Source organism: Esox lucius, chromosome 19 (assembly GCF_011004845.1).
Source record: "Esox lucius isolate fEsoLuc1 chromosome 19, fEsoLuc1.pri, whole genome shotgun sequence".
Taxonomy (NCBI): domain Eukaryota; kingdom Metazoa; phylum Chordata; class Actinopteri; order Esociformes; family Esocidae; genus Esox; species Esox lucius.
Genome location: NC_047587.1, coordinates 27,610,609 through 27,627,284, shown reverse-complemented (window position 1 = coordinate 27,627,284; position 16,676 = coordinate 27,610,609). Strand labels below are relative to the sequence as shown.

The 16,676-nt window shown below is 42.2% G+C and overlaps 1 protein-coding gene across 1 annotated transcript in view; it reads right to left on the bottom strand.

The window, feature by feature from the left end:
- The window catches only part of kcng4a (potassium voltage-gated channel, subfamily G, member 4a), a 33,416-nt gene extending 17,675 nt beyond the window's left edge, over nucleotides 1-15,741 (bottom strand). Inside the window, exons 1-2 of the mRNA XM_010884155.4 lie at nucleotides 15,099-15,741; nucleotides 11,100-12,004 (exon numbers count right to left, since the gene is read on the bottom strand). Coding sequence (XP_010882457.1) covers nucleotides 11,100-11,849 — 750 coding nt within the window. The 5' untranslated portion in view covers nucleotides 11,850-12,004; nucleotides 15,099-15,741. The remainder of the gene's footprint in view (nucleotides 1-11,099; nucleotides 12,005-15,098) is intronic.
- Between the last annotated feature and the right edge of the window lie 935 nt (nucleotides 15,742-16,676).

The following is a 16,676-nucleotide window of genomic DNA, read 5'->3' as shown; positions in this document are numbered from 1 at the left end:
GTCCCTAGTGAAATGTCCGCCTTCGTAAGATACCATTTTCTAAAATTTGGCTTTCCAATAGCTTGTTTAACAGCTTCCATTTCCAGTGTACAGGCTACATTAGATCACTTTTGACAGAAAATATTGCAACAATTAAGTACATTACATTTATAAACGTTTCCAAAATATACAACAACAATTTTCCAAATAGGCTAATATCCCCATTACAAGCTTCATTTTAAACTTACCCACAAATCAGTACCTACGGTACTTGGTCCCCTAATAATAATAATAATAAAACGAACAAAAACAATAGGGTACCGTACCTATGGTACTTGGTCCCCTAATAATAATAATAATAAAACGTACAAACATAAAAGGGTTCCAGCAACTTCGTTGCTTGGCCCCCTAAAAAATTTGGGACACTGTACAAATTGTGAGTAAAAAAGGAATGGAATAATTTACAAATCTCATAAACTTATATTTAATTCACAATAGAATATAGATAACATATCGAATGTTGAAAGTGAGACATTTTGTAATGTCATGCCAAATATTGGCACATTTTGGATTTCATGAGAGCTGCACATTCCCAAAAAGTTGGGACAGGTAGCAATAAGAGGCCGGAAATGTACAGATAAGGAACAGCTGGAGGACCAATTTACAACTTATTATTTCAATTGGCAACATGATTGGGTATAAAAAGAGCCTCTCAGAGTGGCAGTGTCTCTCAGAATTCAAGATGGGCAGAGGATCACCAATTCCCCCAATGCTGCGGCGAAAAATAGTGGAGCAATATCAGAAAGGAGTTTCTCAGAGAAAAATTGCAAAGAGTTTGAAGTTATCATCATCTACAGTGCATAATATCATCCAAAGATTCAGAGAATCTGGAACAATCTCTGTGCGTAAGGGTCAAGGCCGGAAAACCATACTGGATGCCCGTGATCTTCGGGCCCTCAGACGGCACTGCATCACATACAGGAATGATACTGTACTGGAAATCACAACATGGGCTCAGGAATACTTCCAGAAAACATTGTCGGTGAACACAATCCACCGTGTCATTCGCCGTTGCCGGCTAAATCTCTATAGGTCAAAAAAGAAGCCGTATCTAAACAGGATCCAGAAGCGCAGGCGTTTTCTCTGGGCCAAGGATCATTTAAAATGGACTGTGGCAAAGTGGAAAAGTGTTCTGTGGTCAGACGAATCAAAATTTAAAGTTCATTTTGGAAAACTGGGACGCCATGTCATCCGGACTAAAGAGGACAAGGTCAACCCAAGTTGTTATCAGCGCTCAGTTCAGAAGCCTGCATCTCTGATGGTATGGGGTTGAATGAGTGCGTGTGGCATGGGCAGCCTACTCATCTGGAAAGGCACCATCAATGCTGACAGTTATGTCCAAGTTCTAGAACAACATATGTTCCCATCCAGACGTCATCTCTTTCAGGGAAGACCTTGCATTTTCCAACATGACAATGCCAGACCACATACTGCATCAATTACAATGTCATGGCTGCATACATGAAGGATCAGGGTACTGAAATGGCCAGCCTGCAGTCCAGAACTTTCACCCATAGAAAACATTTGGCGAATCATAAAGAGGAAGGTGCGACAAAGAAGACATAAGACAGTTGAGCACATAGAAGCCTGTATTAGACAAGAATGTGACAACGTTCCTATTCATAAACTTGAGCAACTTGTCCCCTCAGTCCCCAGACGCTTGCAGTCTGTTATAAAGAGAAGAGGGGATGCCACACAGTGGTAAACTTGGCCTTGACCCAACTTTTTGGAGATGTGTTGATGCCATGAAATTTAAAATCAACATATTTTTCCCTTAAAGTGATACATTTTCTCAGTTTAAACATTTGATATGTCATCTATGTTGTATTCTGAATAAAATATGGAAATTTGAAACTTCCACATCATTGCATTCTGTTTTTATTCACAATTGTACAGTGTCCCAACTTTTTTGGAATTGGGTTTGTAGAAAACTCGGCAGTGTATCAAATACTTGTTCTCCCCACTGTATATATACATACATATATATACATATACAGTACAGGCCAAAAGTTCAGACACATCTTCTCATTCAATGCATTTCCTTTATTTTCATGACTATTTACATTGTACATTCTCACTGAAGGCATCAAAATTATGAATGAACACATGTGGAATTATGTACTTAACAAAAAAGTGTGAAATGTATTCTTCTTATATTCTAGTTTCTTCAAAGTAGCCACCCTGATTACTGCTTTGCACACTCTTGGCATTCTCTTGATGAGCTTCAAGAGGTAGTCACCTGAAATGGTTTTCCAATAGTCTTGAAGGAGTTCCCAGAGATGCTTAGCATTTGTTGGCCCTTTTGCCTTCACTCTGCGGTCCAGCTCACCCCTGCCGCTGCAGGATGCTGTGGTAGCCATGCTGGTTCAGTATGCCTTCAACAGTAATCCCCAACAGTGTCACCAGCAAAGCACCCCCACACCATCACACTTCCTCCTCCATGCTTCACGGTGGGAACCAGGCATGTAGAATCCATCCGTTCACCTTTTCTGCGTCGCACAAAGACACGGCAGTTGGAACCAAAGATCTCAAATTTGGACTCATCAGACCAAAGCACAGATTTCCACTGGTCTAATGTCCATTCCTTGTGTTTCTTGTCCCAAACAAATCTCTTCTGCTTGTTGCCTCTCCTTAGCAGTGGTTTCCTAGCAGCTACTTGACCATGAAGCTCATTGAGAGAATACCAAGGGTTTGCAGCACTATCAAAAAAGCAAATGGTGGCTACTTTGAGGAATCTAAAATATAAGACATGTTTTCAGTTGTTTCACACTTTTTTGTTAAGTACATAATTCCATATGTGTTCATTCATAGTTTTGACGCCTTCAGTGAGAATCTACAATGTAAATCATGAAAATAAAGAAAACGCATTGAATGAGAAGGTGTGTCCAAACTTTTGGCCTGTACAGTATATATATATATATATATATATATATATATATATATGCAATACACCTCTGGCAATGATTTAGAAAGGCACAAACCTGTCTATATGAGGTCCCACACTTCACAATACCTTGTAAGTCGATCTGGATAAGCGCTAAACTATTAAAGTATACAAATGTGAAGCCAGAGCAAAAAACAATGAAGTCAAAGGAACTCTGTAGATACCGGAGATTGATTTCTATTCATTCATAGATCTGGGGAAGAATATATATATAAAAAAAGCTATAGTATTGAGTTCCCAGGAGCACAGTGGGCTTCATCATTGTAAGATGGAAGAATTTCAGAACCACCAAGACTTTTCCATGAGCTGGCCATCTGGCCAAACTAAGTAACTGGGCAAGGACCCAAATGCTACTCTATCACATCTTCAGAGTTTCTCTGCAGAAATGGGAGAACCTGACAGAAGTACAACCATCTCCAGAGCACTCCATTAATCACCACTTTATGGAAGAAAAAAGTCTGTGATGAGACCAAAATCAAACTATTATGCCTGTATGCCAAGCTCTATGTCTGGCGTAAACAAGGTACCGCTCATCACCTGGCTAGTACAATCCCTACAGATGCTATGGGGATGTTTCTCAGCGGAAGGGCCTGGGAGACTGGTCAGGATTAATGGAAGGATGAATGAGGTAAAATACAGAAGTCCTTCAAGAAAACCAGACCAAGAGCACTCAGGATCTAAGACTGTTGTCAAAATTCATCTTGCAATAGGACAATTACCTGAACCACACAGCCAAGACAATGCTTAAGTGGCTTTGCGACAACTCTTTGAATGACCTTGAGTGGTTCAGCAAAAGCTTGAACTTTAAACACATTGAACATCAGTGGAGAGACCTGAAGATCGCACCCCATGTAATCTGACAGAGTTTGAAAATTGGGAGAAACTGCCACGGCATACCTAAGAAGAATGGAAATGTGTTCACTGCGAATGAGCTACTAGGAAGTATTTAGGGCACCCTCTTCTTTTGCAATGACAGTGACACTACACACTTTATGAAACTTCGATGATCTTTATGAAACATTGCAGCTTTCTTTGTATTTTTGTAATGTATGTTTTCCTAATGTCTGTTTGCACCTTTATATAAAACTATGCAGCATTTTATGAATCTTTGCAGGAATGTATGAATGCATTTATTGAACAGTGCAGCCTATTATTTTGAATGATGATTTGCCCCATAGATTACCCCACTCTCCAGCCAGATCATCTGTATACCCATTACTACCCAAATCTCCAGCTAGATCATCTCTAAAACAATTACGACCATTACAAGTACACATTTTGAAGAGAAACACAAAAGCACAAGAAATATGTAAAACTATTTTAAGTATATCTATCACATTAACCTTTAACAGGACCTTCAACACATTGCACAAATTAACACATTTCACTGTAACATTGTGTTCTCTTTTCAAGCTCCAGAGCACTAAAGGAAGAAGATGTCTGCGTCCTAATGTTACATTTAGTACAGGCATTTTCATATTCCTGCCCTTTTTACATTTTTATAACCCTGGCATTTAAAGTGCCATGATCCACCAACTGAGCTAACCAGGGCAAACATTTCCAAATGTCTGTGTCTGTGCTCTTCCTGGTTTCTTATTACACTACATACCACTAAACAACAGCTTCAGATGCAAAGCTGTTACATGGGCAGTAAATTATTTGTGCTTCTACACACTTGGTTATTATAAGTGTGGGTCAGGATGGAACTTCAAGAGGGTTGGGAGGGAGAGTGTTGTCAGACAATTGTAACTGCTTTGGAATGTAGTGGAAACCGAGATTTGCACTGCATTTTGTCAATCAAAAAAAATATATATATATGTTTTTGGAGGGGCCAATTGATGTTTGGGCGAGTTTGGACGAGTCGTTTTTCCATGTAAAACTATTTCTAAGATGTGTAATTTCAGATTTTCAAATGAAACCAGGCGATTGAAAGAGGAGAGCCTGCTGGTGGACGAGATTACACGCTGACAGACGGAGCACACTAAACAAAGGCACACAGAAAACAGCCCAAGACCAAAACCTTTAATCTTCATAATCCTGTCTTGATGCAGGGTATACTAGACAAAGCACAAACGAATGTCTCCAAACTTCACAATGACACTGTATTTATGGAACCAGCTCCATATGGGTGGTGTTAGCCCGGGTACAGCGTATAGTATCCCGCTAGCATGCATTCGTCTCAATATCCCTAGCTGGGCAGGTTAAAGAGCATTCTGGCTCCAACGGAAGACAACAGCTTTTCCCCCGACAACAGCCATTTGTTCCCTAATGGAGAAAAATGGAACGCTCCGGGTGAGAAGTGGGATGAGTGGATGGATAAAGATGAGGCGACGTGGAAAGCATGTGGTCCCCTTCACACATTATAAGTCTCTATTTCTGCCATGACAGCCAGTCACACAGCGGCGGCGGCATCAACAGCGACAGTAGCCTCACCACGAGCGTCTGTTCCGCGGACAACCTTTAAATAGAACCCCCTGTTTACGGATCTATCTATTTTAGGTTAAAAAAAATTAAATAAAAAAAACCACTTATACACTTAACAGACACGTGGGTCTCTTTTCAACATGCAGGCACGTAACTACACGCAGGAATGTACGCAAACACACTCTGGGGCCAGCACTGGGGTGTCAGCGCTCCACTGTGGGGATGAAGCTGTGTTGGGTCTATCTGGGCAGAGAAGGAGACACATGGGGATTGCCAGGCTGTCTTCCCTGTAATGGTGAACACAGAGCAGGAGACTGGGTTTCCACACGGCCGGGAACGCCTTCGAACCACAGCGCAATCTGACGTCTACGGCCGTGTCGGGGCTGTATACGGCAGCCTGTCGGCAGAAATATGTTCGGTGCCTGTGCTGTTTACGACTGACATAAACACAACGTGCGCTTCTACGCTCAGTCTAAACTTGGCAGCCGTAACACGCCTTCACACACTGAACGTACTGTATGTCCAGGAAATAATAATATAAACTGAAATATAACAAACTCTTCCGTACAGATACCATCCATCCTACAAACACTGGTAAGTGTGTGTGCGCATGTGCTCGCGTGTTTGAGGTGAGGTAGGTCTGTCCAGGGAGTGTTTAGTCTCTCCTGTCTAGGCAGTCTGGTGGGCTCCCAAACACCCCAGCACAGCAAGGGGGAGACTTTGTTTACACCCCATTTGATGTAGGGCAAATTAAGAGGGCCGATAACATTTTAGAGAACAAAAATGCATCTTTAATTCAGCACTGTTGTTATGTGTTAAATGAGGCTGCTGATTGCCGATACTGTTTGCTTCGGGATGCTGTTTGCTTCAGGGAGCATCTACATTTGGAGAACAGAACATTAACAGTGTGGGATCTCGATGAAGAAACAAGCGCTTCCAAAACACCGGTCTACAGAAACCGGACACACACATGAATAATGTATAGGGATTGACATTTAAAGGTTTGCTGACTATCCTGAAGGATCACAGTTAACTTCAATATGCAGGACACATACGCACTCACAAATTCACAAAAAAGTTACAGAAGGTCTGTCCATCAGCTTTTACGTTTCTGAGGTCCCCGAGTTTCTTGATGATCTGGGATCCCTGAGTGTGTTCAGATGATCTGGGATCACTGAGTGTGTTCAGACGATCTGGAATCCCTATCCCTGAGTGTGTTCAGATTATTTGAAAATGACAGTAACAGAGACCATGTTAGGAAAGTTAAGAATCAAAGCCCTACTCCTTCAATCCTAACAACAACCTTTTTAGCTGAGCCATCAACCAGCTGTTATTGGCTTGGCCTAGGCCAACTGTAGCTCATTTCATTGTGAGAGAGCAGAGGGTGAGAGGGTGAGAGGGGGAGGAGTCTTACAGAACCAACACTGTGAAGGAGCTGAAGGAAAATCCACTATGAACGCCGGCAACTGGATGAAATGAGAGAGGAGGATGTCAATGTTTTAAATTTGTATGCTGTTGACATGCTCTGTTGTCTGTGTCTTTCTTTTGGGGTTTAATGGTGTTGCTTCAATCAGCTATGACTGTAAAACACATCTATGTTGACCTCTAACCACATCACTCTGCTATGACTGTAAAACACATTTATGTTGACCTCTAACCACATCACTCTGCTATGACTGTAAAACAAATCTATGTTGACCTCTAACCACATCACTCTGCTATGACTGTAAAACACATCTATGTTGACCTCTAACCACATCACTTTGCTATGACTGTAAAACAGATCAATGTTGACCTCTAACCACATCACTCTGCTATGACTGTAAAACACATCTATGTTGACCTCTAACTACATCACTCTGCTATGACTGTAAAACACATCTATGTTGACCTCTAACCACATCACTCTGCTATGACTGTAAAACACATCTATGTTGACCTCTAACCACATCACTCTGCTATGACTGTAAAACAGATCAATGTTGACCTCTAACCACATCACTCTGCTATGACTGTAAAACAGATCAATGTTGACCTCTAACCACATCACTCTGCTATGACTGTAAAACAGATCAATGTTGACCTCTAACCACATCACTCTGCTATGACTGTAAAACACATCTATGTTGACCTCTAACCACATCGCTCTGCTGTGACTGTAAAACACATCTATGTTGACCACAAACCACATCCATTTGATAATATAATGCCATCCTGTTTTGATAATTCCATTACAGTACCTTCTGCTTATTGTGTTAAGCACGATTCCGTTTGATAATTCAAATACTGTCTAATGCTTAAAAGATGTTCTGTAACATTATCATTGTCTCTTAAGCTTCGTAACTAATCAGCCGGTAACTGTGAGAGAGCTGATGGTGCACAGAACACCTACTGTATTTTAACATCTCAACAGCTCTGTGAGGAGAGACAAAATGCAGGGGTAGTTTAGACTGGCCTCCTCTGATTAATGTTCTAGGAGGGATGCTGTTAAACAGCACATAGAAATATACTGCAAATAAGAACATAAAACCACTGTTCAATTACTCCCTCCAGTCTAAAGCACTTGCTACTAAATTAAAACAGGAGAATATTTGAGAAGCTTTCCTGGTGCCACATGGCTGTGCATATATGGAGGAAACGAACCAGAGAGAGAGATTCTGTGGTGTCCTACACACTCTGGGTGGAAAAAAATAGATTTTTATTTCCAGCAATGTAACTAACATCTTCTGACAGAATAAATAAATTGCCTGAGAAGAGGCCAATAGATGTCTCACAGCAGAAATAAAGTAAACGTAGACATGCTAAGAATAACCTCAGTTCTTTGTCTGTGTGACAGAATTATAATAGCTTGTTATGCTAATCCAAAACATTCAACATAATTTAACACAGAGAGGGATTCAATCAAGGTTGGTGTTGTTGGGTCCGAGTGGCCCCTGTGGGTTTCAGTGGGGTTCAGCTTTTTATTTATATGCTCTGGCCTCTCTCGGGGGTTTACACAGCCACGCTCAGTTTACTCTTGCTGAATTTATACACTACAAATTTGCATTTCATAAATACATCAGGGATTGCCTGCAATTTCCTCAAAGTCGTACTATATTGCCTGAGGCACAGACGGTGCAAAATTAAATGATATGTTTGAAAATACAGCAGAGAGAATAGAGACTCAGAGAAACTGGAAGGATTTACTAACAGCAATAATCAGAGCTTAAAAGAAAACACTGCCACAGTGTATTCTTCTTAACCATTTACATGTAGTTATCCTATGTAGCTCTGTTGGTAGAGTGTGGTGGCTGCAATGCTGAGTGTGATTCTCATAAGGGGACCAGGACAGAACAAAATACATATGCTGTCTTTATAAACTACTGTAAGTGGCTGCTACATGGAAAAATAAGCATTAAAAAGGTTATTCTCATGGTCAGAAAACAGTCTCTCGATGCAACACTCATATTTTCTGTATTTAAAGCCTTTCCTTCTTTTAGGCTTTTCCTTTTTTTCAACATTCAATGTTAACTCACTGATTTTTGAGACTGTATAAAAATCTACAGCTAATACGAGGGTGGACTACCAGACAGGAATACTGTAACTGTGTGTGGGCATGGCATGAATACTGTAAACAAAGGCAATGTGTGAACATTGGGTTAGGGTGAGGTTGGGGAAGTATGTCTCATTTGATAAAAACTATTTTGCATCAACACTCCCACTTCCTATCACCTATTCTTGATTACCTTTGACCTGTTTCAAATAGAGGCAAGAGAGGACAGAGGAAATAAGATGCCTGAGCAAATCTCTCTCTGATTAATCCACTACCGTCTCTAGCACACTCACACATACAGTAGGAATAAATGAGTGGATAGGACAGTTATGCACATGCTACCAAGCCAGACAGAGACAATGACTAACAGCCTTACGGTGTGAATTAAATATGAAGGTCTGTAGCTCGATGGACCTTCTCTGGTGTCCCTCCATATGAAGTGGAGATGTGACTGCAGGTCTTTAAAGTATTTCACATTTCAGTCATTAAGCAGAAACTATTATCCAGACCTAGTTCCAGTGTTCATTACTACACTGCCATCCGCTTTGTAAACTGTGCCTCTTTCAACACTAATCACTGTGAACTTTACCATTAACATCGATTTAAAATTAGAATTGGTTCCTCGACTTACCTAGTTAAACAATGGTTAAAAACCTAGATTTGACAAAACTCTAGATGAAGTTACTATTACCAAAGTGAACATAGAAAGAAAGAAGAATAAACATTCTATAGAGGTGTTTTTAATACTCTCTAAAAAGGTAGGGTTTCTGAAGGTTTCTGAAATAGGCAGAGACTGTGCTTTCCATCAATGGGAAGCTAGTTCCACCATTTGGGTGCCAGGACAGAGAAGAGCTTTGGCTGAAAAGCATGCACGGATGTGCACTAACACACACACACAAACACACACACACAAACACACACACACACTGCAGACAAACACAAACAAAAGCATGCACGGATGTGCACTAACACACACACACAAACACACTCACACACTGCAGACAAACAAACAAAAGCGTGCATGGATGTGCACTAACACACACACACACACATACAAACTTGTCTCTGTCTCCCAGTTACTGCGGAGTCTACCAGAGAATACTAGGATGCAATTGTGAGCGTAACTTTGGCAGTGAGGATTTGATAGTTTTGCCCACAGCCCCAGCGTCTGTTGAAATGGGTTCCTGTGTTCCCGCTGACACACTGCGGATACGGCGGTGTGACATCATTAGAAGCGGTGTGTGTAGTGGCTGACATTGGGAGGTCTGGCTGGGCCCAGTTCATTATCCCCTAGTGTTTACTGACATTGGGGAGGTCTCGCTAGCTGCGTTCATTATTCCCCACTGCTATGAGCGGACACAGATGGGAGGACACAGTAAGCCAGGGCACAGACAATCAACATGACTCGGGCTGGGGGGAGAATAACATGTCCTGCATGCAATTCTACTTAGGTCAGTTCTACTTAGGTCAGTGAGTGAAAGGGAGATTTAGCAAACACACGCACACACACTACGCACCCACACACACACTTAATTCTCACTTGCTCACATAAAAACGTGTGGACTTATAGCTGCCAATGTGACTGCTAAGCAAATGGTATATACATTATGGTGTTACTGTACTGTATTGGCCAATGCAGTTAAAGTATAGCATCAAAAAGAGCCTTTCGACTTAATTTTCATAAATGTGTACTGTATAAGAGACGGATGTTACATGCAGTACAACTCTAAGGTTGTTAGTTTTAGATGAACTCCTAACTGTAATTGACATAAGGATATATCAGACTTTAAATATTGCTACTACACTGACACAATTTACTAGGATTGTCTGTATTGTACTGTGCTTAGAGCTATGAAAGCACTGTGTGTTTGATCATCCGTGTTAACCTTTGTTCTAAATGCTGCGAGAACGTACCGAACACTTGTGAAAATAGCACCGGAGACAAAAAAAAAAGGAGCAATCTGAATGTGGGGTTGACAGTAAAAGACAATGTAAAGGGCCCCAACAAACACAAAGACACACAAACGTACACACAGACACAAAGGCACAGAGAGACACGGACACAATTTACCTTGGTATACACTGTGTTTCTAAAGCTACAGCCTTGCTGGGTGATGATTGTTAATGTGCTGGGGGTAGAGCTGGGTCAGCCTCACTCACCCTCTCCTCCTCCTCTCTGAGGTCCGGCATGGTGCTGACACACAGGCTGATGACGGTCACAGCCACCATCACCACAGACAGGCAGGCAAAGATCTTCCCTGGCAGGCCAGACTGGGGGTTCTCCACCATGTCCCTGAGCTGGTTCATGAACCTCCGGTAGCGCGTCTCCTCGACGGGGGGGCGCAGCAGGGCGTGCCGCTGCCTCTGCTCCTCTTCCTGCCGCTCGTGGTCCTTCATCTCCTCGATGCGCGTGTACATCTTCCTCTTACAGCAGCGCTCCATGTAGGTCATCTCCACGCCCCAGTAGAGGAGCTCGTCGTGGAGCGACAGCACGCACATGTCCCTCAGCATGCGCAGCTTCCCGGCTGCCAGGAAGTTGAGAATTACGCGGAAGGCCGACGGGCTCCGGTCGAAGAAGAACTCGCGCCGGGTCTCGTCATAGTCGTCGCACACGCCAGCGATCTCCTCTGGGCTGCTGAGGCCACAGAGGCGTCCCAGCCGAGTCAGGGGGAACTGCTCCAGCGTGCTCCAGGGAAAGGTGTAGCGGTTGCCCCCCACGTTAATGACCGCTAGCAGGCCGTGGTCCACTGACGTCAGGTCCTCCGGTCGTCGTATGAATTGGGCCCTCTGGTAGTAGACCCCCTTGACTGTCTCCGTCTCCGGGATCTGGGTAAAAACGGCGTCGAGGCTGCTGTCATCGCTGCCCGAGAGGTTGCTGAAGTCGTGGTTTGCGTTGCTGATGATGGGCATGGCGGCATCGGGGTGGGTGGCCGGCTGGGCTGGTCACGCTAGGGGCTCAGTCGCTGGTCTGGGAGTCAGGCATTGGAGGGCTGAGGAACAGGTGAGTTCCTTCAGGCTCTACAGAAGGATCCTGGGAGGTCCAGGCTGGTGGCGTCATGCAGACACTGGCAGACACAGAGAGGAAAAGGACAATAAGGAGAAGGACATTGTTTATTCGACGTTTATCCGAAGCATTGTTTATTCAACGTTTTTATTTACAATATTTCTTCAGTGCCCCTGCACTTCTAATTCTGAAATGTGAATGCACTCCTAGCAGGGGGCAGCTCTGGTAGAAGTTGCAGGGTTTTATTGTGTATTCAAGACCAGTCTGTGAGGCAGTATGAGCATTGGAACAGCCTCACTCAATGTAAATACTTGTTTGATTGAATTGAGTCTTAGACTGCACTAGTGTCTTGGCTTCGCCCCTCTCTTTAAGCCTACCTCAGAGGCTGACAGACACATACGTTTAATGGAGCTGAGCTTTATGCAGCAGGACAGCTCACAAACAGTAACGCTGTCTATATTAGTGTGGTCAGTAGAGCTCTGTACAGCAGGATGGTCAGTAGAGCTCTGTACATCGGAAGAGTCAGTAAAGCTCTATACAGAAGGATGCTCAATAGAGCTTTCTACAGGAGGGTGATGAGTAGAGCTCTGTACAGCAGGATGTAGAGTTCTATACAGAAGGATGGTCAATAGAGCGTTCTACAGGAGGGTAATGAGTAGAGCTCTGTACAGAAGGATGCTCAATAGAGCTCTCTACAGGAGGGTGATGAGTAGAGCTCTGTACAGCAGGATGTAGAGTTCTATACAGAAGGATGGTCAATAGAGCGTTCTACAGGAGGGTAATGAGTAGAGCTCTGTACAGAAGGATGCTCAATAGAGCTCTCTACAGGAGGGTGATGAGTAGAGCTCTGTACAGAAGGATGCTCAATAGAGCTCTCTACAGGAGGGTGATGAGTAGAGCTCTGTACAGCAGGATGTAGAGTTCTATACAGAAGGATGGTCAATAGGGCTCTCCACATTAAGGGGGTCTATAGAGCTCTGTACAGCAGGATATTCAGCAGAATTCTGTACAGCAGGATGTTCAGTGGAATTCTCTACAGCAGGATGTTCAGTAGAATTCTGTACAGCAGGATGTTCAGTAGAATTCTGTACAGCAGGATGTTCAGCAGAATTCTTTACAGCAGGATGTTCAGCAGAATTCTTTAAAGCAGGATGTTCAGCAGAATTCTTTACAGCAGGATGATGAGTAGGGGTTTTGTACAGCAGGATGATTAAGTTAACAGTACCAGATTTATTAACATTTCAGATTTCTAAACATGGGAGAACAAAACTCCTCTTAGATTACGTCCAGTAGTTTTAGATGCACTAAGCTTGGGGCTGATGCTGTTGCTGTAATGGTATGTAATGCAATACTCACTGGCCATGGGCATGGATGTTTATACGGTGGTTCCAATCTATGACTGATCGGGTTAACTCAAAGAATGTCTTCTGTAGCAGGTGAGTTTGGTACAGAGAATCCAGATGTGGCGAATATTTTGACCATCAGCTGTGATTTAATATTTGTTAATTTCTTGTCTTTCTGAGGTCTAACTGGGGACATTTCCAGAACACCTGGCCCCCTGACTAGAATAGCAGACTGTCCTTACCCTGGTTAGTATTCTCTTTAGATTTATATTATAATCTATTTCCAATGTGTTTCCAGTGTGTAGTGTGTCATGTAACTGTAAAATACAGCTGTAAGATGCATCTGACATCACCAGTCAGAATGGACTCAGACAGAACATCACAGACATTCGGCTCATCTGTTATCACAAATGGGTGTGAGCATCAACCCATGAGGGCGAGTAAAGCTTAGGATTAAGTCTGATATGTCTGGCTCAATGGGATCAAATCTGTACCATAAGGTAAACTGGTGACTGATATCAAACAGGGCTAGGTAACATTTTCGTATATTTGCTGCACAGAAGTGCTCTTCACACCGTTGACATTGCCCATTTTAACTAGGCATGACATGACAATACATGTGGGGTACAGCTATATACCCTCACCTGAAGAACACTGTGGACCAGGATGACACTGGATGGATAACATACATAATCCTAATTAGGGCTGAGCTATACCATGTAAATCTAGTCCTGCAGAGGGCATTCAATAAATCACTGCTGTCTTTCCCTTTCGATCATGACGGGAGAAAATGAGAAACTGTTTATTAATAGAACCATTGCTAATACAGTATTCCCATCAGAGGGTTGGTTGCTTTACCGAGTGGAAAGTTAATTGAAGGAAGTGTTTTAGCGGCGCATTGGCGTTATCAGGGACATCCGCTCCACGGCGCTCACTTGACGGACACAGGAGATAAGCACAATGAAGTTGTCATCTGCTGTTGGTCCATTACAAACCCATTGCATGACATTTATTGAAATAGCTTAAGACCCAGTAGTCTAGCTGACACACACAAATCAACACTTATGCACATGAACAGGCATGTACACACACATACAGATTCAAACACACATAAACACCACCAGACACAAACAACAAACACACACATGAAAACAGGCTCAAAACACACTATCTGGCACCCTATCTGACAGACACGCACACACACACACACACACACACACACACACACACACATACACACACTTGCACAACACACACACACACACACAGACACAAGCAGTCAGACAGGCAGTCACACACATACCTATGGGTTATTCTGCATAAGTCCTCTTTAAAAAAAAGAAAGGAGTTACAAAACAGATGACAAGGTCATAATACAAATCTATTACAGACTATGATAATAATGGAATATGCTTCTGATGTTTCATTTTAAAGCGTACCAGTATGTGTGTGTGCCTTGTCTTCTCTGGAAGGTGTCACTTTAGCATTGTTACTGTTCAATACTGTAGCTTAGTACATCATAAAACATCATTAAGACCGCTCTCCTTCAGATATAGACAAACGATGCTGGTTTTATCCTTAACGTATGTGCTGTTTTCATTATTCAGAATAATCAAATTACATTGTAATGGTATACTTTATATGCAATGTAGCTTGATATTCTATGACAATAATATAATATTTCCAAGCTATGATAAGATTGGTAGTGGGCATTAAACTCCAATAGGACGACAATGTCCTTGACAAACATAGGCCGACATTATTATAGTGAATGTTGAATAGAAATGAACACTAAAGAAACTTGTCACGTACCAGTGAAGAGAGCAGCTGATCACCTCTCAGTTCTCAGTCCGTTTGATCATTCAACAGTCACGCAAGTCTCACCGAAAAATATCAGCTGCCACATTTTGTATACCCGGGATCCACAGTGTCACAACCTGTAAACCGGATTAAAAAGTATTCAAAACACGAGGAGAGAAAACGAGACGAACCGAGTGTCCCGTTACCAATCCGTACTGCAGAGGCTGTCAGATGCGCGCGCTCCGCAGATGAGGAACGGGTAGGGTAACCCAAGTTTCCGAAGAGTATGTGAGTAGCATGAGTGCCTAACTTTGAACAACCGAATCTTGCCTTTAATTATATTGACTGCGAATTGCTACGATGACATCACGATAAAAATTCGATGTACACTTTTGTGCCATATAGCCCCAGCTAAAACTATATGTAGGCTATCCCGATGTAGGTTTGGCTTATCAGCGAGTCCCCGCCTAAGCGAGTCTGGTACTGCTGGGAGGAAATCCACTGACAAACTCCCAAGCCTAGTTAACCTTTTCAATCCCGTAGCCAGCAAACGGTTTTGCTGCTTTGATCCTCTTCCAACCTCTTAAGCGGTTGGGTGCATCATTTCGATCCCATTTGTGTTCTATAGCAGCACTGGATTAATTTCGTAGTGAGGAATCAGCTCAGTATGTTATGTTATACTGTAGGAATGAGTCAGATAAAAACAAAGGTAGACCACACTGTAAAACCGTTTCTCCTTGGTTTTACTCGTTTTTGATAGGCTTCAACGGCATTCTAGAGCAAGCGTTATTTACGCAATAAGACAGGAGAGGGTGTGGTATATGTCAAATATACAATGGATAAGAGCTGTTCTGGATACAACAATAAGCCATTGTATATTGGCATATAACAAACCTCCGAGATGCCTCACTATTATGAACAGGTTACCAAAGCAAATAAGAACAGTCAAAAGTTATGTGACGGCATGCCTGGTATGTTTCATTTATCCTAGCTTTAAAGTATTCAGGATTCTAACCACCACTTTTGTAATTAAGCAATCAGGCAATAGGGGTTGTGGTATATAGCCAATATACTAAGAGTTATTGACACATTGCTGAGTTTCTGGATACAGCACTCATCCATGGTATATTTGCAAAATAAATAATCAAATCAGACCTCTATGGGTTGTCTGTGCAACTGTGGATGTGTATTTTCACTCTCCTAATGATAATTTTCATGAGTAGACATAGACCCTCTTTGGTTACCATTTGCACCAGTATAACTGTACAGGTGCATCTAAAAAAAATTGAATATCATGGGAAACAATGTTTTTTTTCCATAAGTCAAATCAAAAAGTGACACCTTCATATATTCTAGATTAATTAAACATAATGTGAAACAATTAAAGCCTTTTTTGTTTCAATCTTGATGATTATGGCTTACAGCTCATGGAAATCAAAAATCCAGCATTTCAAAATATTAGAATAAAATATCTATAATACAGGAATTTCGACCTGAGAAGAGCTCTAATCAGCTTATTAACTAAAAACACATGCATATATTAAGTATAAGTATATTAATTTATGCTCTCAATACTTGGTTGGGGCTCCT